A 27,900-nucleotide genomic window follows, 5' to 3' on the forward strand; every position below is an offset into this window, starting at 1 on the left:
AGCACCCGTCAGCCTGGGGCAGACAGAAGCCCAGCTGTTTCCTGGCCCCGCATCCCTGGACACATCCTTTCCCTCCGTTTGCTCATCATCCGCAAAACGGGCTCCGTTGTAGGGCCTGCTGCAAGGTCGCTCCAAGGGGAAATGAGACAGCGAGCAAAACCTCCCATTGTAAGGATTAAGCTGGAAAGGATCACGGCAAAAAAAAAGGAACCAATTTTCCTTTGATGCAACGAAGGGGGAAAAAGGGCCTTCTCTACAGGGAAAACGTCGCGTGCCCTGGAGACCAGCAGCCCCAGGCACTTGCGAGGGTGCTTTGGGGGGCGGGGATTCACAGGCCCGGGAAGGGGGTCCCCGAAGGCCGGGACTGTGGCCCCCCCTCGGCAACCCGAGGCCACGCTGAGCATGAGCGCGGCGGGTGAGGCTGGGCCCGGCAGGCTCCCCGAGCTTTCCGGGCCGGGCCCCTCGGGTGCACCACGGAGGCGGCCCCAGGACATCTGCAGGAGGAGCAGCAGCGGCGGGAGGCGGGAGTGGAAGCCCTCAGCAGGAAACCGCTGCTTTCTGAAGAAACGTTTCCAAGGCAACGTGCCCGGGGCTCATCAGGCTCAGAGCAGCGCCCTGGAGACAGGTGGCCGCCTTTGGGGGACTTGGTGTCATCAGCATCGCTGTGTTTTAAGCCTGTGGTGGGACTGCTTCTTTGCCAGCTGCGGTCGCATCCTTCTGAGGGCAGAGTTACCTTTCAGTTTCTCTTTCACAAAGACCCGTTTCTACATCACGTTTGTTTTCGGAGGCTGACACATCAGCAGGGCGGCTGTGTGGACCAGGTCGAGAGCGTGTGACGCCCCACGGTCCTGGTCCCTCGGGAGCTCGCCGCTGGGCGCTGGAAACAGAAGCAGCGCAGGGCATGGGTCTGTGTGGACGGAAGGCCCGTGTCCCCGTCCACATGGAAGGTGAGGGCGTGCATGGGCTCTTTGCATCCCTTTTATTCTTGGAAAACACGGCACCGCAGGAGAGAGCGTCCCTGAGCCCGTATGTGCCAGCGCTGTCCTAAGAAATGATGAGACGGGACTGTTGTGGCCCATTTCGCAGATGAAGACAGTAAAACCAAGAGTACATCCTTGTAAAGGGGTTGCTACAAGGTTGTGGAAAGCAACCAGAGCCCCCCGTGGTCACGGAGGAGGAGAGGGATTGCGGGGGTGCTGGCGACCGACAGCCTCCAGGGCCCTGCGGGGGTGGAACATGCTGTGTCCACCGTGGGCACAGCCTGGGCACCGGCACCGCTGGCCCATCCCGGACCTCACAGCCCCGCCCGGGGGACTCGCCCCCCACAACACATGCCCCCTGTGCGCCCAGAACCTCAAGGGGCTTTTATTGCTCCCCCTTTGCACTGAGTGACCCCTGCCTGGGTCATTTTACCTCCCACCAAGCGCCCTGGCTCGTACTTTGATGCTCCTGGGTCCTGTGAGTTAATTCTTGACCAGGAAGCCGCGCCCCCCACCCCATCACAGGGCCTGTCGGGGGCCCAGCCCAGTCTCCTTGGCTTTAAATCCAGCACCTGCCTTTCTGAAAGGGGGGCACCCAGGATCCCCGCGCTCCCTGGCCCTTCCTCTGTGACCAGAACATGCATCCCGGCTCCGCTGGCCGCTCTCCTGTGGGTGGAGGTGGCTGGGATGCTGAGAAGTTGACACCCTGGACCAGGCCTCCACCAACCGAGTGCCCCTCGCAGGCATGGGGGTGGCCAGGGCTTCACGCCCAGCTGAGCCTCAGCAGGACACGCAGGTCTGAGGCCGTGGTTCCTCCTTGGAGGTGCGAGCTGCTGTGAGGAGCTGCTGAGACAGGGGCTTCCCGGAAGCGAAACGGCTCAAGTGCCGGCAAGGAGGTGCCCTGCCCCGCAGCACCCTTGGCCCCGCCGTTCCCGCATTGCGGGGAGGACTTGGGGAGGCACCGGCCACACCCCGCATGTCTGGGCAGAGGTCCTGGGCTGCCTGCCGGAGGCACCAGAGCAGGAAGATGGGGCACCAGGCGACGGACATGCAGGGGGTGGCCCCGAGCTGCTGCTGAATGTGGGACCCCGTTAAAGGGCCGCGCTGCCCTGATATCGGAGGCCAATTCCGTAGAATCCCTCTGACCTTGGACTGGCCCCAGCCTGGAGTCCCAATGACTGAGTGGCCTGGCGGCTTTTCTAGAGCCTCCTGGGTCTGCAGGGTTTCTCACCGGGGTACCATCTCTGTGACCTAGAAATACCTGCCATTGAGGGAGCTCGGGGACAAGAATCATTTGGGACCTGCTGCCAACTGCTGGTGCCCTGCTGGATTCCAGGAGGACCCAGCTACTCGGACAAGACTGCGTGTGTGTGTGTGTGTGTGTGTGTGTGTGTGTGTGTGTGTGTGTGGTGCCCAGTGTGTGTCTGGCACACAGGAGGTGTTTCGTTGGTGATCAGAACCCTTGTCTGCCTCCTCCAAGTTTGTGGGTGGCCCCTCCATCTCCGTCTTCACAGGACAGGGAGGTACGTCTCCAAAAGTCGCCAAAGTAAGAGGAACGTCCAGTCTAAATCCTGCGTTTTCTTAAAAGCAAGTTTTCAGCGACCTAAATTCATGGTTTTCTTAGTATTTCCCTGTTTGAGTCCCAACCACCCGGGTCCAGGTTGGGTTTGGTGTCTGCGTTCATGAAAACATTCGAATAACCACTTGCACACCTGGCAGCCAGGTGAGCAGTGGGGGGAACGGGGGGTTGGGACGGCTGGGAGCCCAGCCCCACCGCACGGCTGGCATTCGATTACGGTTTCCTTGTGGTTTGTTTGTTAGCAGAAGCTGCCCAGGGCCACCCGCTGTCCTGCCCGCGTGTCTAGGTGGTTCCATGTGTTAACGACTCTGCTCAGCTTCTTAGCAGTCTGCGCGATCCTATTATTCAAGGCGCAATAGTTTATCTAGTGTAGACTTACGGCGAGTGCTCTTGGCAATTCTCAGGCTTTGCCACAGCAACATCGTGGCACATGCGAACGTAACGAGGAGTCAGATTTCTGGAAGTAAGACCCTAGGTCATCGCGCGCGTGCTTTTTGTCTGTCTTGAGAGGTTTTGCCAAGTCTCTGGCCACACCACTTGACTGATTGACCATCTGCCAACGAGGCAGAAAGTGGTGCCCGGGTACCCAGACCCTCCCAGCCTTGGGGATTGGCCAAGTTGGAATCTACTGCTGCGTGGAAATGCTGTTTCCAAGTGGTGTGAGTCTCATTTCTCTTGCCGTGCTGGACCTTTCATAATTTGGGGGCCGTCCTGGTGCCTTCCAGGAATCGTTTCAGAAGTTTCTCTGGGGTGCCCACCCCGGGGCAGAGGCTGTGTGTGTCGCAGGCACCAGCACAGGTGCCGACACGAGGTACTGACCTGGCTGCCTTGGTGAAACCGGCTCGCTGCTGTCTGCCTCCTGTGGGCCCGACCCTTAGTCCCCACGCGAGGATCCGCTGCGGTCATCGGGGGCAAGGCAGGAACCTTCCGGAAGGTCCATCTGGGAGAACAATGAGGGTCACCCAGCCGCAGGCGGGCGGGTGCTTGCGTTTCCTGAGTGTGAGAGTCGTCTGTTCTGACTGTGAGGGGCGTTGTTTCTGTGTCCAGAAATAACTCTCCGCGGGCCAGCAGTAAGAAAAGCGGCCCCTGGAGGTCCCATCGTGGCGCAGCGGAAACCGACTAGGAACCATGAGGGTGCGGGTTCGGTCCCTGGCCTCGCTCCGTGGGTTAAGGATCCGGTGTCGCCGTGAGCTGTGGTGTAGGTCCCAGACACGGCTTGGATCCTGCGTTGCTGTGGCTGTGGTGTAGGCCGGCGGCTACAGCTCCAATTGGACCCCTAGCCTGGGAGCCTCCACATGCCACAAGTGTGGCTCTAAAAAGCAAAAAGAATAGAAAAGCGGCTCCTGGAAGCCTGAGTGCCCGGCTGTTGTCTCTGGGGTGTTGGTCCACTCAGGTGGCTCAGTTCAATCGTCTCGGGTCCTGGGGGCTGGAAGCGGGGGGCAGGGCGTGGCAGGTGTCACTTCTCTGAGGCCCCTCTCCTCGACGTGCGGACCCCGCTTCTGCCTGTGTCCCCCCCCCAGCCATCCCTCTGCGTGGCTGTGTCCTGATCACCTCTTCTTACAAGGACCCCAGTCACGTTGGATCAGGGCCTCTGGGACCTCATTTGACCTCTGTCACCTCTTTAAAGGCTCCACGTCCAGATATGGTCACCTCCTGAGACCCTGGGGTCAGGAGGCCACGTGTGACTGTGGGGGACACTGTTGGTCCACGACCAGGATGGAGGCCTGAACCACGCGTGTTTTCTGGTAGCTTGCGGCCAGCGAGAGCTCCGGCTTCCTCCCGCTGCCACCCCACCCTCCCCCCCGCCCCTGCATGTGGTGGCCCAGCCTGGGGTCGCACTGCCCAGAGGCCACCACCTCCCCAGACAGACAGGCTCGGAAGCATCTGCTCTGCGTCCCGAGCGGAGATGGGGAAGCCGGGGAACTGTCCACGTCTCCTCCTCTTCCTGGCGCAGTCACGCATCCCCCGGGGCCCGACTCCACCTAAGAGCACCGCGTCCTGAGAAGGTGCATCGCGGGAAGGTGTGAGCCCGCGAAATAGCACGAGGCAGGTACAGCCTCCCACCTGCAGCCTCACGCAGGAGTGGGGTCCGGGAGGGCGCTCTGGGGGCGCTTCTCAGGTGGAAAGTGGCAGGGAGGTTGGCGGAGAGTCTCAGACACGGGGTACTTCCCTGCAGAGGCACGCTGCAGCCTCTCCGTGGGGCCCTGGCCGGGGGTGCAGCCCGTGTTGAGGGGCTGTGATGGTGCCTGCCCCCCTCATGCCCTCGGCCCCCCTCATGCCCTCGGCCCCCAGGCTCCTCCAGGCCTGTGATGTCCATGATCCGTGATGGTTTGGTGGGGCTTTTAAATGAATTTTATTACATTTGTAGTTGTATGGTTGATGGTTTAGTGTTGATTTAAGGCAAGGGGTGTGTTTTCCACCCCAGTCTTTATTGGGGGGGCGCAGAACTAATTATTATATTTGGGGGAGGGGATGTCACTTGCCTTGTTATTTTTAAAAATCTGATTGATCAGTGTTTACATCGTGGCTCAGTGGTTAATGAATCTGACTAGGAACCATGAGGTTGCAGGTTCGATCCCTGGCCTCACTCAGTGGGTTAAGGATCCGGTGTTGCCGAGAGCTGTGGTGTAGATCGCGGATGCGGCTCGGATCCCATGTTACTGTGTCTGTGGTGTAGGCTGGTGGCTGCAGCTCCGATTCAAGCTAGCCTGGGAACCTCCATGTGCCATGGGTGTGACCCTAGAAGATACAAAAAAAAAAAAATCGCATTTATTGTTTGAAGGGCTAGAATGGTGCTAGAACCACCGGTTCCACCCATCGTTGCTAAATGAACAGCTTACCCTTGACCTCTGCGCAGCTCCTGGCTGTGGTAGGTGGTCCATGGCTTCCTGAATGCCAAGGTCTTGCCCTCACAAACTGACAACCTATCTGAGTGGAAAGGCATGCACGGCTCGGACCACGAGCACACAACCCTGTCTGTCCTCCATGAGGGCTGGGTGGCCGAAGGACCTGGGGTCAGGTGTGGGGTCCTGGCCACGGAGGAGCAGCTGGCCTGGGGTGGGCAGGACACGGGGCAGGAAAGGTCATCGCTCCTCAGGGAGCCCCAATTCCACACACAGGATGCGTCTATGGGGAAACGGGGTGTCCACGCAGCCTCAAGTGGCAGGGACCCTGGGCCAGATGTTGGGTGGCCTGAGCTGCAGCATTAGGGGCTGTGCTCTGTCTGTGTGCGGTTCCATGAACAGAAAATGTGACATCTAGCTATTGGTCTGCCAGGTGAGGGTCTTTGCGACAGACAAGCAGGAACTGGCAGGTCACCACCGCTTTCTCTTCTGAGTCAGTGGAGGGGACCTGGAGATGCTCAGGGGGTCTGGGCTCTGACGAAAGCTGGTCCCCAGGGTAATGCCTGGGGCAGCCCCAGACTGTCAGCTTGGGTCTCCCCACCCATAAACCAGGACAGCTTACGAGGCCGGGTAATAGTGCAGGCGCTCGGAAGGTGGCCCTTGGCGGGAGAGCCTCTCCCTGTGGCCCAGACCTCCTCGGTGTCACAAGAGGGGCTGGGAAGGTGAAAGACGGACCGTGTGTGGAAGTCGGGGTATGAGGTGCTGATCTCCCGGCCTCTGCAGGTTCAGCTCTTGTGCCCTGCATCACCGTCTGGGGTGGCATCACCCCCTAACTTCTGCTGGGACAGCTGGGTCTGCCTATTCCCGCCATCTCTCTTCTGGTTCAGCAGTGATTGTTCTGATGCCTCTGACAAGCCTATCCCTGCTCTCCCCAAGGAAACTCAGAAGCTCTGACTCTGAACCCGCATCTCCCCTGATACACACTTGCCCAGGATTTTAGTTTTACCTTGTTTTGTGCCCTTAATTATTACTAATTTTCATAGTGCCAGGTCAGGTGGACGCTTACCTACCAGATTTTTTTTCATCACCCTCGCTCCTTGTTTCTGGGTTCCTTGTTTTGGGATAAAATATCCCTCTCTCACTCTTTTAGTGAGAAACCCCCCCTCCATTTTTGATTAATTAATCCTCACCCTTGCCTGATAGATTAGACAAGGATCCAATTCTAGTTGATTTTCTCTCCTCACTTTATTTATTTATTTATTTTTATTTTTGTCTTTTGCCTTTTCTAGGGCCTCTCCCATGGCATATGGAGGTGCCCAGGCTAGGGGTCTCATCGGAGCTGTAGCTGCCAGCCTACGCCAGAGCCACCGCAACATGGGATCCAAGCCGCGTCTGCGACCTACACCACAGCTCACGGCAATGCCGGATCCTTAACCCACGGAGTGAGACCAGGGATCAAACCCGCAACCTCATGGAACCATGACGGGAACTCCATCTCCTTTCTTTAGAAACACCATTTTCTTACCTTCACTGCTGTGGGAAAGGCCGTTTGTTGCTGGTCCAGGGGCTCTTCCTTCGTGGGTCGGCATACTTTCTAAATTCTACACTTCTGTTCTGGAATTCCCTGATGCTGTGTCTTGGTATGGACCTGTTTTTATATGTGTACTCTTTCCTTTGGTCCAGATGTACTCTGACTCCTGAATCAGAGAATTCCGGTCTTCCCTCAGTTCTAGAGAATGCCAGCGCATTTACAGGTTCAAGGTGACTCTCCTCCATTCTCTCAGTTCTCTAGTCGAGAAGGGCAGGTGTTCTTACTCACCTGCATTTTCTCTCTCGAGTCCTCTGCTCTGCATTATGCGGGATTTCCTCAAGTCTGCCATCCAGTCTGCCTTGTCTCTCTTCAGCAGTGTCTAATCCACTGTGTGATCCATTATCTCCCCAGTTTCCAGGAGTATATTTTTCACTTGCAGCTGTCCTGTTATCCTTTTTCAGATCAGCCTGCTCTGTTGTCCTTGTCATGTTGTTGAGCCTCTTGTAATGTCCTCAGTTGTTACAGGTGCAGTGTTTGATTTTTCTCATCTAACACTTCTATGACCTAAGATCCCATGCGTTGAAACCTGCTCTTGGGTGTGATTGTGATCTCGTGGGTTCTGTAATTTCAGATTATGAGCTCCTCGTGAGCGGGGCTTTGTCTCTCAGAATTTGGTGTCGCCTATGCTGATGGTCTTAACCTCAAAAGAGAGGTTTTGGGATCACGACTCCAGCTCCTCTGGGCTGCCCTAAACCAGGACCATCTTCTTATCAACCCCCACCCAGGGATCCCCAGACTGCGATATAGTGTAACTTTGAGCCTCAATCCTAGACGAGCCCCAGAGGCCAAATGTCTTCCATCCTCAGTCCCGATGGAGCCTGGTGAGCTTCCTCGTGGCCTAAGCAAATCTTTTTACTGACAGTGAGGTCTCCTGAGGGTCCTGGTTTGGGGGGCTCACACCCAGCCCCTTGCCTCCTGAATGCCAGGTTTCCCCATGGCCCCATTTGGATAGTGGAAGCCAGGACCCTGGGTTTTAGGTCCGGAAGATCGCTTGGCCCTGCCTCTCCCTCAAAGGCTTGAGTGGCTTCAGGTCCCACGCCTGCTGCTTCCCCTCCCTCTTCATGTGGATTCCCGAGGAGTTCTCTTAGTTTGTGAAGGTGGCCTGTGCCATCTCCCCAGCATCTCCAGACACCCCCCGTAGAGGCCTTTCACGTTATCTCATTAGTCTTACCTCCAGGGACATAACTCGTTGCAGGTTAAACAGGGCAGGGGCTGCTGCCAGTTAATGTCACTGTCACCTTGACAGGCACTTCTAAGAACCATGTCATTTTTTTTTTTTAGGGCCACACTCACAGCATATGGAGGTTCCCAGGCTAGGCGTCAAATTGGCACTGTAGCCTACACCACAGCCACAGCAACACCACAGCCACAGCAACACCAGATCCAAGCTTCGCCTGCGACCTACACCACAGCTCACAGCAACGCCGGATCCAGGGATGGAACCCTCGTCCTCAGGGATACTAGTCGGGTCATTACCACTGAGCCGCAATGGGAACTCCACCAGTTTATGTTTTGCATAATAAAGACACGCATCTCAGGGTAGCTACCTGTGATCCAAGACAGCAATCAGTGACCTCATCAGGGCCAGTTCCCACACGTCCCTTTCTGTGTGTGGCAAAGGGGTCACCTCGCCTCGGGAAGTGCCTGCACACCGGTGTGTCCAAAATGCGCCGTCTGTGGATGCGCCCTGACGGGCACCCCGGGCAGCAGGCAGGTGGTCAGGTGAGTGGACCCCAGATGCTAGCACTGCTGGCCACAGGGAAATTCCAATGGCGTGTGTGCTGTGATGATAAAGGCACTGCCGGGAGGCGTGGGCACAGGTTCCGCGGTTGGGTCTCGCTGGAGCGGAAGAGCCGGAGGAAGACATCTGATAATCTTCCGGCTTCACCCATCCAACCTCGAGAACCCGCGGGCGTGTGATCGGGGCAGTGGCAGCATGATTGGCAGCTGACCTGGGGAAAGATGAAAATACATTCGCTGGTCTTGAACGTCTCACCCTAAAAAGTGAAAATAATTTTGGATGGATCAGCTCTCTTCTTTCCTCTTCTTCAAACTCCTCGTTTCAAAGCAACTGAACAAAGAGCCCTTGGCAGCCACCTCCTGCCTGTTGTGCTGACTACTGGGTCTTGGTTCTGTCTTTTTCTTCACCGTTTCTAGCTGTGTCACTGCCGGTTGGAGGGTCTGGAAAAAGAGGGCAGATAGACTCAGGCATCTGGGCTCCATTCGCTCTTAGCAGGTTTGGTCGGTGAAGCGATGGAAGTAGATTTTTGAGGCTTGCGTGAGCTTTTTCAGCAGTAGTGCCGTTTCTCTTCCCCCTCCCTGGTACTATTGCTCATAAGCATGCAGCCTATGGGTTTTAGGAAATTAAAAACCAAACATTCTACTTCCAAAGGGCACTTTTAGAACTAATGCACGTATTTTCTAATAATGTGCCACAGAATCCAGCCTTTCCCACCTGGATGTGGGAGGGAAAATGCGTGTCTGTGTTGCAGTCCTCGGTAACCTTTACTGCCCTCACTGGAACTCTTTATTCTCCCTAAAAACTTCATCCGAAAATCGTAATGAGCCCATCATTGGTACAGAACATAAAAGGCTGCTGCTAAGAAAAGACCTGCTGCTTTATGATGCGGGAGATGCTGTCTGTGGGTTGCTAGGCAACCGTCCTCCTCCTCCCTCTTCCTGAAAGGTTTCCCTGTTGAAGGACTGTCGTCATCTGCCGAGTGAAAATTGTCTCCTCTGGGTGTGTGCGTGTCAGTTGGGTGATAGCGAAGGTGCTGGGTCTCAGAGAGAAGCTGCTCCTGTCACTGTTGCTTGGAACTGGCCACTTGAATCCTGTAGGGAGCCGTCTGACGGGGAGAGGGTGGGGGCGTGGGTGGGTGGCCCTTTAAACGTGTGGATCTGCTGGTACACACACAGAGAAGCGTTATTCAAAACCGCTTTTTCAGAAGATCTTAAGCCAGTACGGCTCGAGTCCCTGAAATGAGGGGACCTCGATTCCTCCATCACTCAACGGCTTGTCTGGGTGTCACCCACCAGCTCCCCCAAACCCCACTAGCCCCCCACTCCTGCCCCCACCAGCCCCCCTCCCCCTGCCAGAGGTGGCAGGGTGGTTGTTTTGGAGACTCTGTTTTCTCCCAGAATATGCTTCTGTATTAGATCTTTGAGGGCTGGTTATCTTAAAACTGCGTTGTCATGACACTTTTTTTTCCCTTCTTGTTTCCTGTCACCTCTGGGATCCAAGGTTGGTTTCTGACTGCATTTTTGAACATTTCTGGAATTTCTGAATCACTCCTGGGTTAAAGAAATTTTTAAGATGTCAGAAAGTTATGATTGAGGTTGGAATCAAATTCCTGTTTTCTCATCTAATAAAGACTTTTTATTCATTTATGTTAATAGGAATTTATTGTAGAGCGCCTCTTTGCAGATGCAGCCTTTCCTATTGTCCAAGCAATTTATAAAAAATAAACAGGAGTTCCCGTCGTGGCTCAGTGGTTCACGCATCCAACTAGGAACCACGAGGTTGTGGCTTTGATCCCTGGCCTTGCTCTGTGAGTTGAGGATCCAGCGTTGCCGTGAGCTGTGGTGTAGGTTGCAGACATGGCTCAGATCTGGCGTTGCTGTGGCTCTGGCGTAGGCTGATGGCAACAGCTCCGGTTAGACCCCTAGCCTGGGAACCTCCCTCTGCCGTGGAAGCAGCCCTAGAAAAGGCAAAAAGAAAAAAAAAATTAAAAATAAACAGAAAGATAGCTTTTGCCAGACAGCTTACTTTTCTGGTTAAACCAGTGATTTCTTTTCCACATCAAAGTCTCAGAAGCATTAACTTTTGTTGTAAAGGTTAAGATAGGTTCTGCCCCAAAGCATCTCTAGACAAACATTGATTACCCAGAAAACGAGAGGATTTAATTATTGTTAGGCTCTGAGCTTCCCAATGAGTGAGAGAACCATCGAGGCGGGTTTGATCCGTTCAGAATGACTGGGGCTGGTCTCTTCATCTTTCTTTTCGCAGTTTCTTCTGTTTTTCATGTATTTGTGAAAATGAATGTATCATTGATAGAAATAAGGCAACTTAACAGTCATTTTTGTGGTCGAGAAACAGCTACTTCAGGAGTTTAAAATGCCACGGTTGACATCTTAAACTTCTAAAAGGCAGAAATTAGTGGCAATATCGTAAAATTGAATTAATTTTTCTTTAGACCTGTGCTCATTGAGGTAGCTTCAGCCTGGCAGACTGATACTTAAAATCACCGCATTGTCAATTGTGAGGTTTGTGTGTGTGTGTGTGTGTGTGTGTTACTGTCTGTAGACCACAAGGACAAAAAGAAGAGAAACACACAAAAGATACTTGGTAAAGGCAGGTGGTCTGGATGAATAATGTTTCTTTCATTAACATATTTCCCTTATTAACTGTATAATTAATTGTCCATAGCCGAGGGAAGCTATGGAAATTGCATTTTGAGGTGTATCAAAGCCGCCTTATGCTTCAGAGTCCCATGCAATTTACCATTAATGAATCCAGAGATGGAAGCCTCAAATCTATAATTATTACTTACTATTTGAATGACAAGCAAAGAATTTTATCAGCAGAATTTTAAATGAAAGGGGATTAGCCACTAATGTTGAAACTGTTAATCTTCCTTATGAAAAGAATTTCGAAGAAAATGTTTTAGTGGAGAGAGGTTTGAGGAAAAGCATTTGCCATTAAAATAGCCATTTTCTGATACTCCGGATGAATTTGTCCGGGTTTGACAGCAGGGTGCAAATATGTTCGAAGGTGAATGAATATTTTATAGGACCCAGAGCAGCCCGTTCTCTCCAGGAGTGGCTTATACAATATCCCCAAATACCCCAGCAGAGGTGAGAGCGCTGGTAAGCTAGCCAGGGAAAAAAAAAAGAGGTTGGAAAAATATATGAGACTATTCCTACAAGCAGTGAAAATTTGTTTCCTAGCAGAGACATCTGCCTTTCCCCTTCTGGGTGTTCATTTGGTTTAAGGTTATAAACAGGACATCTTGCTGAGGAAACTGCAAAACGAGGCACTGGGTCCATGGTCAAGGCCCCAAAGGCTTGACTCAAAGCCTCTCAGAGGGATGCTGGCGGTCCCTCAGACCCACGTGTCCCACATGCAGCTCCAGCTGGGGCACCAGGGCCGAGGCAGAGGCCGAGGAGCTGTGGCCTGCGGTCCGACGGGGATCAGTGGGTGGCCGCACCCTGCATGCGCCCTGGCTGAGCACCCAGGCCGGCCGGGTTCTGTGCCAGATGCTGGGGAGGCGGCACGGAGGAAGGTAACCAGCTGTTGGGGCCTGAACATTCGTCTCGCCTTTGTTTCTTTTCTTTTCTTTCTTTCTTTTTTTTTTTTTTTTTTTTTTTTTTTTGTCTTTGCCATTTCTAGGGCCCCACCTGCAGTACATGGAGGTTCCCAGGCTAGGGGTCAAATCAGAGCTATAGCTGCCGGCCTGCGCCAGAGCCACAGCAACGCCAGATCTGAGACACATCTGCAACCTACACCACAGCTCATGGTAACACCAGATCCTTCACCCACGGAGCAAGGCCAGGATCGAACCTGCAACCTCATGGTTCCTAGTCGGATTTGTGAACCACCGCGCTACGACGGGAACTCCTCCCCTTTGTGTCTTGGTCCTGGTTTCCCCACGAGCGAGGGCACGGCCGGCAGTGCTGTGTCCACAGCGCCGTCTGTGTGCAGGGGAAGGTCAGCGGGGAGGGACGTGGCTTTCGGGGCCTGTGGCAGACCCCACCCCGGGCACATGCTGGGCTGCAGGTCAGGTGCACGAAGAGCAGGCCTGGGTTTCAGGTGCCCTCCTGGGAGTTCTGGGCTCCCGCCCACGGGGCGCCCGAGGAGGCCCAGCAGGCGAGGTCCCTGGGGCAGGGGCGCACTTACCATTTCTTAAAAGTTCTCATTTTCTCGGCCCCAACGTCGTCATGGTTTCGTCTGAATATGTTTGTGCTGGGCCTGTGGCTTAGCCCGGGATTTCTCACACAGGACATTTCTGGGTTGGCGGGGCCCAGGGCACGGTGAGCCTCATGATTTTAACACCGGGACCCCCGGTGGTCGGCAGGGCTGACTCGGGGTTTCCAGCCTCCCTGGGAAGCTGCCCCGCAGCTGGGACGGTCCCAGCTCCCAACGCGGCCACCCACACGCACTCACACCCTTGTCTGTATTTTGGTGGGTGCCTTCCTTGCGGAAATATGTCACAGGATGCCAGGCCAGGGTAGGGGCTCCACCGATGTTGCTAAAATGTTTTGGGTTAAGCTGTTGGCTGTTCGTTGTCTTTGATGTTCTGGGCAAACGTATCTTCCATGCGAGTTTGCAGAACGGCTAAGAGAAAAAACTAGTGTCATCAACTATCTGACGCTTTCATCCAGGTCCCGCAGCGTGAAGGTTATTAGAAATATCAGGACTATTGATGGAATTTTTCAGATTTTTACCTTCGGGTGAATGTAGGCTGTGACCTTGGTGGGTTTTTGGTTTTTTTTTTTTTTTTTTTGTCTTTTTGCCTTTTCTAGGGCAGCTCCCATGGCATATGGAGGTTCCCAGGCTAGGGGTCCAATCGGAGCTGCAGCTGCCAGTCTACACTGCAGCCACAGCAACTCAGGATCCCTGAGCCTCGTCTGTGACCTACACCACAGCTCCCGGCAATGCTGGATCATTAACCCACTGAGCAAGACCAGGGATCAAACCTGCAACTTCATGGTTCCTAGTCGGATTCATTAACCACTGCGCCACAACGGGAACTCCCTGTGACCTTGTTTTTTGGGTCAGAGATTTCCTCACTGTGGTCGTGGGAAGGATCAGGAGTTCAAACATTCGCTAAGCTCTGGAAGGGAGAACAAGTCGACTAATGAAAGGAACGGAATCTGCATTAAATGGCCCGAAATCCCTCGGATTTGCCCCATTAGGGAATCCCGGCACTTCTGGCTCCACAGGTGTCCCCGGGCTCCCTTATGGACACAGCCCGGCTGGTGTCAGTCTGTCCCACCTGGAGGGGGGCGACCTCTCCCGGGCATCTTCATCCTCAGCGCCTCCTCCGCCGAGCGCCCCCGCTGGCATCACGTTGCTCTTGAAATAAGCCTCAGACCCCTCCCCACGGCCTCCAGCTCCTGAGGACCTGGGCCCAGACTGCCCAGCCCACCCCCGGGCTCCCCACCCGGCCTCCCCCACCCCAGGCTCTCTCCTGAGTGCCACCCCCTGCCCCCCAGTGTCCAGCCCCGTCCATCTTTCAGGAACCAAGTCCATCAGAGGGAGCTCCCTGCAGACCCCTCACAGCGCCCCCCCCCCCCGCCCCAGGTGCCTTTCTGTGGCGGTTTCTTTCCTCTTACCACTTATACTCTCTGCTGTCTGAAGTTACCTTTGGAAGGTGTCTTCATCAGCTCATGGGTGGCCTGATCTCCAGCTAAAGCATCAGCCCAGCTCCTGGCCGGCTCCTCAGGACACACGAGGCCCCAGCTCAGACCACGGGCTCCCAGACCTTAGTCTGAACGGATGCCTAAGCGGCCACACCTGCCGACGGAAGAGCAGAATCTGAAAGAGCTTCGGCCTTAACTCTGCCTCCCCCATCAAAGGAGGACGCCTGCTTTCACGCACAATGGCAGGCACCCCTCTTTCCCTTAAATTTAAATGTAAAGAGCTGTCCCTTTATGGAAATAGGGTGTCGTTCTCCCAATCACTTTCCATGGCTTGTAGGTCTTGATCTTTGCATTTCGCCTGTGTTCGCGTAACCTCATGCTTCGAGATGTCAAATAAGATGAGAAGGTTCATAAGATTGTTCGTTTAAAACTCTTGGAGCATCTTGAAGATGACAGCTCAGAAATACAAAGGGAAGTTATCCTTGCGGGTGCTGTTCGTCCACGGCTACTCTTTTAGTCTTTCTCCAAAGCACCTTGGCCACGCTGGCCACACACCCCCTCCCCCGAAAGGATCTCACACTTGAGCCCCAGCAGGAAACCAACTCTCAGTCCTGTGAAAGAACAAGCCTCTCCCCTAGTGAGAAGCAGTAGGTGATCAGGACAAAATGACTTTTTGTTTTGAAGTCTATGCGCGGGAGTGCCTCTGAGACAGAATGGACCCGTGTTGACCATTTTCCACCAGGGGTTCAGCTGTCAGTCTTGCTAAACTTGTGATGCTCTTTTTCCCTAAATCTACAGAGTAAAGGTGGGTGGAGGTGCCGGGCAGATGTGCTGAACCCATGATTGAGGGGAGGGGACCTTGGGGAGTGACTCATGGCTCAGCCCCTGGGGAGGCAGCCCAGGAACCCGGTTGGTGGTTCCCTGACTCCAGAAACACCCTGCGCGTCATCCAGCTCCTGTTTAAGGACTTGATCCATATGCTTTCTGGCCATTCTGGACTCGTGTAGATTTAGAATACCCAAACTCAGACTTAGAATAAAAATATAGTCATTGGCGTTTGCCATTAATCAGGCTCTGCAAAATCAGGCTTTAACTCCTTTCCGGGTCCTCTCATGTCACGGCTTTGCAAGAGTTGCCTTTCCCTTCTCGGCGCTTCCACCATCACAGGAGGTGCCACCTCTTGGCACCCGTGGAAAAGCCAGGAGCTTGGGCTCGGGGACACTTTGAAAAAAACACACCGTTGTCTTTAGAGGTTTTGTCTACTTGTTGCCTTCGTTCTTCCAGTATTTTATTTTTCAGTTACAAACAGGATTTTAAATGAAAACAGTGATGTCAGGTTCACAGCCTCCAAACCTGTGCCCTGCGTCCCGTTTCTCTTCTGCGCCCCTTCTCTGTCACTGGCTCTCGCCTACTGACCGTCTCACCCGACGTGAGTGTATCTTGGGGACTTTCTCTAATGGCTTTGCCTTCGGAAGCGGTTGAACTTTTCTCTGCCCGTGAGTCATAGAAAACCTCTGTCCCTGCCCCTCTGCTTGGTTACAATATGCAGAACGGAAGCCCCTTCTAAGTCACACTGAGGCAGCAGGAAAAGACTTTTCAGGTGGCACCAGACCTGCAAAGATTCTCCGTGGTCCTTGAAGCAGCTCAGCTCGGGATGAGAGCTTTCAGAGGAGGGACGGGGAAGGCGACACGGATGCACATGGGTGGGTGAAGCCAGCTCCGCTGCCCGTGTCCGAGGCACTCGCTGGTCCACATCATCTGGTCTTGCTTTTTTGTTTTTGTTTTTGTTTCTTTTTTTCCCGTCTTTTTAGGGCCACAACCGCGGCATATGGAGGTTCCCAGGCTAGGGGTCGAATCGGAGCTGTAGCCACCAGCCTACACCACAGCCACAGCAACGCGGGATCCGAGCCGCATCCATGACCTACACCACAGCTCACGCCCGCGCCGGATCCTTCACCCACTGAGCGAGGCCAGGGATCGAACCCGCAACCCCATGGTTCCTGGTCGGCTTGGTTTCTGCTGCGCCACAACGGGAACGCCAGTATCATCTGGTTTTAAGCGCTTCCCGTTCACTGAGAGAAGGGAAGCCAACTGCCCGCCTCGAGTCCTTGCAGGAATGTTTCCTCCTCGAGAGCAAAGTTCCACCAGGCGATACTGAAAATGCGACGGAAGATTAAAGCCTCGCGATGCTCCTTCCCTTCTCCTTCCTGATGCCTTGGCCCTGCCCTGCTCCTTGAGGCTCGGTGCACGCAGCCCCGAGGCTGGAGTCCAAACCGTGCCTGCTTTTCCCAGGAAGGCCCTGCGGGGTGGGCACCGAGCCCACCTGCTCAAGTCTGAGTCTCCCCTCTTGTCAGAAACGTGCCACGCGGACAGCTGCTTTGCACGCGACGTCCCTCGCTTGAAGGCGATAAAGTGATGCGTGTTGAACTATCCAATGAGACCAGCGATCCTGCGACAGGTGAGCCATGGAGCAGGTGGGGCGGCGGGAGAACAGCCAGTCAGGCGGGTGAGTCTTGCTGTTCTTGCTGGTGTCAGGTGGTACTTTGAATACAGGCATACAGGTTGTGATGCCCATTCTGAGCAAATCTCCCTCAGCAAAGAAACGGCAAAACTGCTCTCCGGGTGTTCCCGTCATGGCTCAGTGGTTAACACATCCGACTAGGAACCATGAGGTTGCGGGTTCGATCCCTGGCCTCGCTCAGTGGGTGAAGGATCTGGCATGGCCGTGAGCTGTGGTGTAGGTTGCAGGTGCGGCTCGGATCCCGTGTTGCTGTGGCTGTGGTGTAGGCTGGCGGCTACAGCTCCGATTAGACCCCTAGCCTGGGTACCTCCACATGCCACGGGAGCAGCCCTAGAAAAGACAAAAAGACAAAAAAAAAAAAAAAAAAAAAAAACCCTGCTCTCTGGTCCTGTAACGGAATCTGTCCTTCCTTGGGTTGGAATGGACTCCTTCGAATTCCTAATTTCAAATTTCCTAGCCTGACACATCATAGGAATAAAGAACATTTAACATATGCCAGATGCAGTAATCTAGAGACACCGAAATGCTTTTTCTGATCAGTCTGCTCATCACACATCTCTCATCCACGTGCTGACCAGAGGCCCTTGACCCCGTCCGATTCCTCCTTTCGGCTTTTTATATATATATATATATATATATATATATATATATATATATATATATATGTATGTATATATATATTTTGCTTAGAACTTAAATGTCTTACTTTCCAAATTCAAACATTTAACATAAACGTTTCCCTTTAATGGATTAATGAAGACAAGTGACCGTATTTATTTTTAAAGGAAAAAAGGTCATTTCCCCAAATGGTGGCAGAAGCCGCTTGCTCCTCACTGTTGCAAGCGCGGCTCTGATGCCGTCTGTCTTTATAGCACAAACCTTGCCGTCCTCTCCCAAGGAAAAAAGTGTGAAGGCGCTGTGTCTTTACTGAGTCTTCTCCCCAGGCGCTGGTTTCTGGCAGCGTCACTGTGACATGAACTTTCACTGGGGACAGTTTCTACTTGTTTCCCAACTGAAGACCCCACAAAGCAGCAGGCATTTCCTGGCATCTGCGGGGACAGGGTTTTAGGCTGACATGAGCCTTTCCTCTGTGCTGGCTACCGTGGCTTCACGGTCGCTGGGTCTCAGGTTGCTGGCTTTGGGCGATGGGCCAGCACCCGCAGGAGCTTTCGTATTTCGTGTTAAGAGCTTATTTTTTTCATTATCCTCTTCAACCATCATAAACCCACCTGCCCCTCCCGCTGTCTCCGTCACTGCTCGTGGGAAGTGTGCCCACATCCACCATTGCCACGACTTTCAGCAGCCCTGAAACCAGCTTGTCCCCAGCTCTCGTGGCTGCTCCATGTGGGTTTCGTCGAGTGCTTGGGCAGCTGGGATCTGTGAGGGTCCCAGCTCTGCGGACTGGATTCAGATTCTGGGCTCTCTGGCCCCGCCAACCCAGCATCGGAGGTGGCCAGGGCCACTCAGGAGCCTGGGGTCTCAGGCATCCTGGGAGCACTGCCCGCCAACACCGTGGAGACCACAGACAGAGGCAAGTTGCATGTGCTGACGTGGAAGATTCCAGTAAGATGGGCCCTTTCCCTGTGACCCTGGAAACTGACCCTTGACGGTGACGGCAGTAAACGGTGCCATGAAGAGTCCAGCTTGCGACGTGGTGGAGGCACCGAGGCCGCATCAGGCACCTATGCCCCTTCCCCACCAAAAGCCAGCCTTTGGCTCACGCCATCCCCCGAACTGGCATTTCCAGTGCTCCTCTTCTCAAGGCCGCTGCGAGGTCCCTCCTCTGAGAACAGTGACAGGAAAGCAGCTAGAGGGGTGGAATGCGCTCCAGGACCGCCGGGTCCACGCAGTGAGGAGGCTGCCTGGGTTGGGGGACCTCTGCCCCGGGGCCTCGGAAGCCACGTTGAAACACGAGCTGTGCCCTTAGTGGCGCTGCCTCTCATCTCTTCAGTGGTGTCCATGCATGACAGCCGAGTGCACCTGCAGGGGTGCCCTTCGCGAGGGACCGCGCTGCTGTCCCCACCCCTCAAATCCGGCGCCCAAGCTGCCGTCGGTGGCTGCTCTTAGCGGAGGCTTAAGGTGGTGTGTTTCATCAGGTGGTGGGAACTGTCCCCAGACCTGCGAAGTCACAGGATATGGAAGAGACATTAGAGATGCCCCACCTCGCTCTTTCTAACGAGACCCAGCCCTTCCATCTGTTCATGCTTTTCTAGTTCCCAACGTGTCTTTCATGCATGAACTCGGTCAAGCCTCGGAACCACCTGAGAACTCAGTTCTGTGGCTCCCATTTGTCTGTAGCAGTAAATTGAGTCAGTGGGATTAGGTTTCCCAAGAAGCGCGTGGCCAGAAAGTCATGGTGTGGGGACCAAACCTTTTGGTTTAGTACGTTGTTAAGAAATCTTTCCAGGGAGTTCCTGTCATGGCTCAGCGGTTAACGCATCCGACTAGGAACCATGAGGACACAGGTTCGATCCCTGGCCTCGCTCCGTGGGTGAAGGATCTGGCGTTGCCATGAGCTGGGGTGTAGGTGGTAGACGTGGCTCGGATCCTGCGTTGCTGTGGCTGTGGCATAGGCTGGCAGCTACAGCTCCGATTCAATCCCTAGCCTGGAACCCTCCGTATGCCGCGGGAGTGGCCCTAGGAAAGACAAAAAAAAAAAAAAAGAAAGAAATCTTTCCAAATCAAGCCCAGTGCCTGCTCCATTTTATTCTTATAGAGCTGCCTTCCTATTGGAAAATGTCCCTCAGAGGTTCATAAAGGCTGAGGGATGGGGAAAATCCATCTCCTGCAGATACGAAGTGCTCCCGAGGCGATTAACAAAACCTATCAGGCTCCAGAGCGTCCCAAGTGCTCCGGGCTCCTAGGAGTTTCTTCCTTGACCTGAAGGTGTTGACAGTTTGATCAGAGAACAAGTGCACAACAACTTTGGGCCACTTCAACAACCTGTGGACAGACATTGCCGCCTTACCGTGTCAGTAACACTTTTGTTCCAGAGGTTGGGGAGTCTGTGTAAAAAGATTTGTTTGACATTAAATGTGGAAGCCGGTGGTTTGTCCAGCTCGGGGAGAGCATTTCCCGAAAAGCCACCTGGTGGCACGAGGTCCTTGTGGCCCAGAAACCACTGGCCATTTTCCTGCCCAAAGGGTCTCATCCCTTGGGCTAGAGAAGGGGATTTGAGAGCTGGCAGGAAAAAGGCAGAAATAAGAGGGAAGTTAAAGAAGGAACCCTTAGGGGAGTTCCCGTTGTGGCACAGTGGTGAACACATCCGACTAGGAACCATGAGGACACAGGTTCGATCCCTGGCCTTGCTCCGTGGGTGAAGGATCCGGCATTGCCATGAACTGTGGTGTAGGTTGCAGATGCGGCTCGGATCCCACACGGCTGTGGCTGTGGTGCAGGCCAGCAGCTGTAGCTGCTAGCCTGGGACCCTAGCCTGGGACCCTCCATATGCCCAGGGTGCGGCCCTAGAAAAGGCAAAAAGAGAAGAAGAAGGAAAAAAAAAAGGACAGTGCTGTCTGGACCCTGCTGAAGTACGTGGCATTGTGGCCGGGCATGCGGACCTGGGTGCTCTCTGAAGGCAGGGGAGCAGTGAGGAGGCCAGGCAGCAGCAGGACCGTGACCCCAGCCGCTTTGTGGACACTGGACGGCAGCTTAGCGTGCCCTGGCTGTGGGGGCTTTGGGCTAACAGCTTCGCTTCCCTAGGCTTTGGTTTCCCATATGGAAGGGGCAAGCCTCAGCATCTTTTCAACTTAAAGAAGAAAATCCTACAAGACTGAAGTTGTCCAAAGCTTAGGCAACGATTGTCGGAACAGAAAAACAGAAAGCAACTGCTCACCCGTGTGCCGGGCGTGGCAGAATTGATCACAGCCTTCCGATTAGCTCCAGGTAGGGGAGTTTTCAGCAGCCTTTGGGTTTCTTTTCTGCTCACCTTCATTTCTGATTCTTTTCTACATGTGCTATTTATGGACTAAAACGTTACAGTTTTGTTTTTTTTTAAACTAAGCCTCCTGCCGTTCCCACCACACCCCCTCACACACACACATTAAATGAATGTATTTTAAATGTCAGCTTCCAGAACACCTCCCGTCTCAGGGAAGAAGGTGCATAGTATTTAAATTTTGTGCTCACTCACCTAATTGCAGGAGGTGAGAGTGGCTGGGGAGAGCCAGTGCACCTGTTGCCACATCCCTGAAGAGAAGGGACCTCACAGTATTAAGTTATTGTGGCAGGTTTTGTTTTTGTATAAAACACGTTATTTCACTAGCAAGGCCTCCTCACAGACAACATGAAATATATTCTGGCGTCTCAGAAGAAAAGCATCTAATCCACAAACAGAAAGAGCAAAAACTCCTAAGACATGGGTGGAAATTACCTCCATTTAAGCCTGTGAACAGTGTCTTGTAAAAATATTCATCGGGAAACAAGAGAACAGACCAAACCGCGACGACCAGACCAGGACAAACACAGACCCACGAGAGAAATACCTGCCGAGAGAGGGAAAAATTTACCTTGGTTTGAATATAGTCAAGCACATCTTTCGATAACTTAATTCGCAATGAAAATAAAAAAGAACAATAACTGCTCTTTCTCGCAGAATCTCTCAAGCCGGGGTTCTAGAGCCCCCGTTTCTATTTCTTGCCGTCCGCGCGTAGAAATTCAAGGCTACTGGCTGCAGGGCTTCCCTTTCCAGAGTGAAGGTAAATGGGAACGTTAAACAGCTGCCGTCTGCAAGGATCAAGATAACATCTGGTGCCCCTTTTGCAGGTAACACCCGAGGTTGGATTAACGCTCCCAGGGTGCATCATTTTAGAATCCTTTTTTTGTTTGTTTGTTTTTGTCTTTTTGCCATTTCTGGGGCTGCTCCTTCGGCCTATGGAGGTCCCCAGCTAGGGGTCTCATCGGAGCTGTAGCCACCGGCCTCCACCAGAGCCACAGCAATGCGGGATCCGAGCCGCGTCTGCGACCTACACCACAGCTCACGGCAACACCGGATCCTTCACCCACGGAGCAAGGCCAGGGATTGAACCCGCCACCTCATGGTTCCCAGTCGGATTCGTTAACCACTGAGCCACGACAGGAACTCCTAGAACCCTCTTGTTTTACTGAAAGCGGCGCATGCGTTCCTGATGGATTTTGTGAACGGAGCATTTTTCAAAGAAGAGTGAGGATCCAGAAGCATTTTGCCAGGACCCACTTCACCGCCTCTGTAAGATGGCACGTGAACCAGCCTTGGGACAAGTAACTGCGGAAGCCCTGAGATGGTACCCCTTACCCAGAGCCACCCTCCTTCCCAGCCACCCCCCACCCCCGCCCCAGCAAACACCGTGTTTCAGGATAGATGGCGAGCCTGTCAGTATTTCCACAAACTTAGCTCCTGCATCATGCAAAGGCGTTGTCCTCGTTAGGGTAACTTTGGTTCCAAAAAAATATGAATCTGCTCTCCCATGCTGATGGTTCGGAAGGAAAGCAGTCTGTGGTTTAGATTTTCTCACTGTGCCACTTAAACGGTGCAAAACAGTGTGCGTTGGCTGTAGCCAGGGTCTCACCGACGGCAGTGGGGCCCCAGCACGACTGTCCAGCCTGAGTTTGCTTCCTTCCCCCAGGCCTCTCTGTCCCCTGCAGGGGGTGCCGATGAGCCGGATGGCCAGGAGCAGTGGGGGGACGACAGCCGGCGTCTGACCTCGGCGGGACCCCAGCCAGGTGGTCAGTGGCGTGAGCAGATGGCCGGGCCGATGGAGGGGTCAGGGCTCGAGTAAACCTTAGCTGGACGCTGAGCACGTAACCGCTAGAGATCTGGCCCTGGGGTTGTCTGTGTGTATATGTGTGCATGTGTGTCTGCACATGGGTGTGTGTTTCATTGGATGCGTAGACATATTTGAAAACCTTCATTCGCAAATGACCCGTTGAAAACCCACAAGCAGCATGTGAGAGGCCTTTGAAGTGCTTTTCTTTAAAATCCAACCTTTCTGGACTGAACAGATCAATAAGGGCACGTGGGCAGGACTGGCTCGGGGGACCTTGTGGAGGGGACGCTCTGGGGGCCTTCGCTTCCCTGTCCACCTCCTGTGGTCTGGCTGCCAACACACAGGGGCCCAGAAGAAATTAAGATCGGGAGTTCCCGTCGTGGCGCAGTGGTTAACGAATCCGACTAGGAACCATGAGGTTGTGGTTTCGATCCCTGGTCTTGCTCAGTGGGTTGAGGATCCGGCGTTGCCATGAGCTGTGGTGCAGGTTGCAGATGCGGCTCGGTTCCCTCATTGCTGTGGCTCTGGTGTAGGCCGGCGGCTACAGCTCCAATTAGACTCTTAGCCTGGGAACCTCCATATGCTGCGGGAGCAGCCTCAGAAATGGCAAAAAGACAAAAAAAAAAAAAAAAAAAAAAAAAAGGGAAATTAAGATCAGAGCAGCAGAGGGTCAGATACGTGTTGTTTCTGCCTTTGTGTTTAGTGACTCCAGCCATGCATCCCTCTGCACACGTCAGAGCAGCCTGGTGTCTTGGGTGCAGCACCCACGGTGTGTTCGAAAAGTGGGGACAATTATAGGGACAGTGACTCGTGTGCAGACAGAAGTGGGAGCGGGGCGGCCCTCCAGGGATGGATCTGAGCTCCCAACCCTGGAACGTGTGCGGCAGGACTGCGCCCCCCCCACCCCGGCCCCCGTGGGTGGGCAGCTGCTCCCGATGCCCACCAGTCACCCCAGTGCATCCCCCCTGTTCCCGCCTGGCCTTCCTGTGGCCCCCACGCCATCAGCCCGTATCTGAGGAACCAAGTCTTCTGACCAAGCAGCACCGTCGCCGTCGCATGCGGCAGGGTCGCGCCCTTCCGGGGCTGTCAGGGGGGCCCAGGAGGGACCACCCACTGCCCCACCCGGACCCCAGGAGCTGGGGCAACAGAAACCCCTTTGACCTGGCTTTGCTTGGATACATAACATAGTTTTCAAACTGTGTTATGTGGCTTTTGCAGTTATTGCCACATAGTAGCTGCTGGTAGCTGGTGGTTCTGAGATGCTCCCCCAGACTGAGGTTATTAATACCTTTGTTTCACCATTTCACCTGTACCTGTGCTGATTCCTTCCTCCATGCAGGGAGCAGCCCAGAGGCAGCGCCTCACACCCCGCTCGGACCTCCCCAACCCCTCTCCTCGGGGCTGGGTGCCTGGCACCTGCTGATCCTGCCCCTCCCCCACCGGCATTAACTCCCCCCACCCCCAAAAGTGAGGCACTGTAACCTCCCTGGCAGTGCCCTCTCGTTCACTCGCGCCTGGCTGTCCTAGCTTCGGGCTGGTCACCTGGTCTCTGGCGGGGGGCACCTGTTTTCACAACAGCTGAGTGATCCGAATGCCCACACAGCACCGCAGTAACTGCATCTGACCTGCTTGGGGCCAACACCCAAACCACAGCCTTGCTGCAGCTCCTGCTTCTGGTTGGTCCTGGTCTTTTTACCAGACCCCGCGCCAGCCCACTCCCTCCTCGTCCGTGCAGGTGAAGGGGGTGCTGCCCCACCACGCCGCGGGCCCCCAGCCTCCCGCGGTGCCCTCCCCGCGGCGCCCTTGACTCTGCCTTCCCTTTCAGGCCTACATGGAGGACCACCTGAAGAATAAGAACCGGCTGGAGAAGGAGTGGGAGGCGCTGTGTGCCTACCAGGCGGAGCCCAACAGCTCGCTCGTGGCCCAGCAGGACGAGAACGTGGCCAAGAACCGCTGCCCAGCAGTGCTGACCTGTGCGTACCGGGGCTCCGGGGTGGGGACGGGCTGCCCCTCGCTGCCCCCGTGCTGTCCCCTTGCTTTATCTTTTGCTGCAGTAGAGCCGACCTAGGATGGAGTGTTGGTTTCAGGTGGACAGCACATCGATGCGGGTAGATCCAAGACAGATAGCTTTTTATTCTTTTCCAGTCGAGGCTGTGACAAGACACTGCGTAGAGATCCCTGTGCCCTGCTGTGTCACATGCACCAGTGTGTGTGTGAATCCCGAGCGCCTCGTGCTTCCCTTTCCTCTTGGGTAACCATACGTTTGTTTCCCACGTCTGTGGGTCTCTCGCTATTTTGTAACTAAGTCCATTTAGTCGTATTTTAGATTCCACATGGAAGTGATACTGCATGATGTTTCTTTGTCTGACTTAGTACGAGAATCTCTAGGTCAATCCATTCCTGTCACTTTAAAGAGTGGGGAGGAGTTCCCGCTGTGGCACGGTGGGTTAAGAACCTGGCTGCAGCAGCTTGGGTCACTGCAGAGGCTTGGGTTCTGTCTCTGGCCCGGGAACTTCCATATGCCACAGGGCGCCCATAAAATAAATAAATTAGAGGCCAGGAGACAGTCACCCAGTGATGCCCAGTCCTGAAGCCACGGGGTGGGACGTCCAGGCGCCAGCGAGCCTCGCACTGCGCTGCTGTTCCTCTGATTCGAGGCTCGTTTCTGGCCCTGGGAGCCCCATCTTCATCTGTCCTTGGGATCACACGGTCGTCCTTGAGCCCCGGAGCCGTGTGGGTTAGGCACGGTGGTCACGCAGGGCCCGGCCCCTCATGGGCGCAGCTGAGCTGGGCAGGTGACACGGCAGCTCTCAGCCTTACGGTGTCAGCAGGACGTCCTGTCTGCCCAGGAGCCATCGCCAGGGACTAGAGACACAGCCAGACACCAGCCCCTGTCCATGTGTGTGTTGGGGGGGGAATGAGTGACCCGCAGGTGCAGAGGCCCACAGAGGGCACAAAGGGACTGGCAGGCAGAGTCTGGTCCCTCACTCTGGACACACCAGCCTCCTGGGTTCTGGCAGGTTCCAGGCCGGTCTGGGTTGCGATTAACACAGGCCGCCTGCTGCTCGAGGAAGGGAGAGGACATGTGTCTGTGACCGAAGGGTCTGACCGAAGGCCGACCTTACGAATGACAGGTGTGTGTGTGGAGTGACTGTCCCAGTGACACGGGCAGGAGAGAGCCGTGCCCACGTCACGTGTGCAGAACGTGCTTTGTGGGCTGGCACTTTCCAGGGCACAGCAAAGCCCTGGGTCTCGGAGCGAGATCGCCCCTTACAGGGACGGACTCCCTGGGTCACAGGCCCTGTGCCAGCCCCTCGCAGCCAGTGGGGGACCATCCTGGCACCCCCCAAATGCACAGCCTGGCTCCTGTCCCTCTGCCCCACACCTGCCTTGTGGGGAACAGCCAAGATCTCACCCCTGCTCCCAGGACAGGAGCAGGGACACTCCGCGTCACCTCAGATGCCAGGCAGGGGTGTAGACCAGCCGTGTGTATTTATTATACACCGCATGTATATTGTGAAATCTCAGCACACTCTGAGGGTGGGTCTTTCTAGCAGTTTAGTCAGTGTTCAGACCAGTCGTAGGATGTCTGAGGGGCTTTCTCTTAGAAGCACCGAAAGCAGGAGCTGCTGTAATAAGTTTTATATTTAGAAGGAAAGCCAGGAGTTCCCATCGTGACGCAGTGGTTAATGAATCCGACTAGGAACCATGAGGTGGCGGGTTCGATCCCTGGTCTCACTCCGTGGGTTAAGGATCCAGCGTTGCCGTGACCTGTGGTGTAGGTTGCAGACGTGGCTCGGATCCCGCAGTGCTGTGGCTCTGGTGTAGGCCAGTGGCTACAGCTCCGATTCAACCCCCAGCCTGGGAACCTCCATATGCCGCGGGAGCAGCCCTTGAAAAAGGCAAAAAAAAGAGACGAAAAGAAAAGCCAAACGCAGACGCCACATGCTGAGGGCTGCTGACGCCACGTGAACGAGCCTGGCCGCTGTCTTCAAAGAGGCCCTGGAAGGGAGATGGGGCTTCCGACGGCACCCTAACGGCCAGCTGTTGGGCAGATGGATGGTCAGCCCGCAGTACTGGCCTGGCTGTGCTTGGTCATCAGTCCCCGGCAGTAAAGATCCCGGCTCACAGGCCCGTCCCCACGCACGCCTCCCGCAGCTTCCTGCACAAGGCGGCCTGTTCCCGGCTGCGTGCCCTCCAGCCCAACCAGCCGCTGGTCTCAGTCTGTGCTGGGTCAGCCGTGCATCCACAGGCCAGGAACTCAGGGACCGTCGGACATCCCATCCTCAGCCTCGAGGCAGCCTCGGGCGAGGCCCAGGATGCCCAGACATCCACCCTGTACCCGGCACCGGGCCTGCAGGACGTTGGCTGGAGCAAGGGCTTCAGGAGGAAGCACCGTCCCCCTGGGACTCTGGCGCCAGGAGTTAGACGACAGCCATCGTCCCTGACCCGCTCACCGATCCAGAGCCTGAGCCCGGGCCCCACGGGTGATGGGCCAGCACCCTGCAGAGGCAGCGTGGATGCCCGGAGCATCCCGAATGTGAGGGTCCACTCCCATCTCCTCTGTTCTCCGCTCTCAGCACACGTCAGCCCTCATCCCTTGCAAGCAGGTGCTTCCGTCACCGGACTCCCCCAGGGAGGGCAGCCTCCTTCCTTCCCTGAAACCCAGCTCCGTCTTGGCTGGCTCTTCCCTCCTGGCGGCAAAGACCAGTCCCTGATGGATGAGCGTGCAGACCAGGGTGGGCCCACGTGCTCGTCTCTGAAGCCAGTGCTGACACCGTGGTCGCTGGGCACTCACAACATGGCCTCGAGTGTCAGATGTGCTCCCTGGCGCCCTGGCACAGGCAGGGGTGTCACTGGGCCCCACTCGAGTCTCTGGATAGATTTGCTCCTCCTGCCGTGTTCTGTCGTTTCTGCATTTGGCGGGAACCCACCCATCCTCCCACCTCTGGTCCCTCCTCTGAACCACCGCTGCCCCTGCGCTGCCCTCATGTCCGTCCTGCACCCAGGAGACGCCGCTGCCACTGCTCCCAGATCAGCATCACACGGGCCCCCCGGAACACCCCCCCTCCAGGGGCAGCCACAGGCTCCGCTCCCCCACCCCCCTGCCGTCTCTGCTCACCTGGCACCTGGCTGCAACGTCTCCCCTAATCCCCACCTCACCCCCGGGCACTGGGTCGGCCCAGCTGAGGCTGGGAGGCGGCCCAGCTGGCAGGTTGGTGGGAAATTCGAAAGTGGCCTGGAGAGTGACTTTTCCACCCCCGGACAGCTGGGAGATTC

The 27,900-nt window shown here is 55.1% G+C and overlaps 1 protein-coding gene across 6 annotated transcripts in view; it reads left to right on the top strand.

The window, feature by feature from the left end:
• The window catches only part of PTPRN2 (protein tyrosine phosphatase receptor type N2), a 669,120-nt gene that overhangs the window by 582,805 nt on the left and 58,415 nt on the right, over nucleotides 1-27,900 (top strand). For 4 of the 6 annotated variants that reach the window (XM_021079161.2, XM_085005040.1, XM_085005039.1 and 1 more), the window contains one exon: nucleotides 24,446-24,593. In XM_021079161.2, the coding sequence (XP_020934820.2) occupies nucleotides 24,446-24,593 (148 nt within the window). Of the gene's footprint in view, nucleotides 1-24,445; nucleotides 26,295-27,900 lie in introns of all 6 variants that reach the window. The other 2 variants (XR_014833401.1, XR_014833402.1) reach the window with 2 other exon arrangements.

The sequence above is a fragment of the Sus scrofa genome, chromosome 18, assembly GCF_054392235.1.
Source record: "Sus scrofa isolate SSC_HxYL_T2T_F1_AM1 chromosome 18, Sscrofa_HxYL_maternal_Yorkshire_Landrace_v2.0, whole genome shotgun sequence".
NCBI classification, from domain to species: domain Eukaryota; kingdom Metazoa; phylum Chordata; class Mammalia; order Artiodactyla; family Suidae; genus Sus; species Sus scrofa.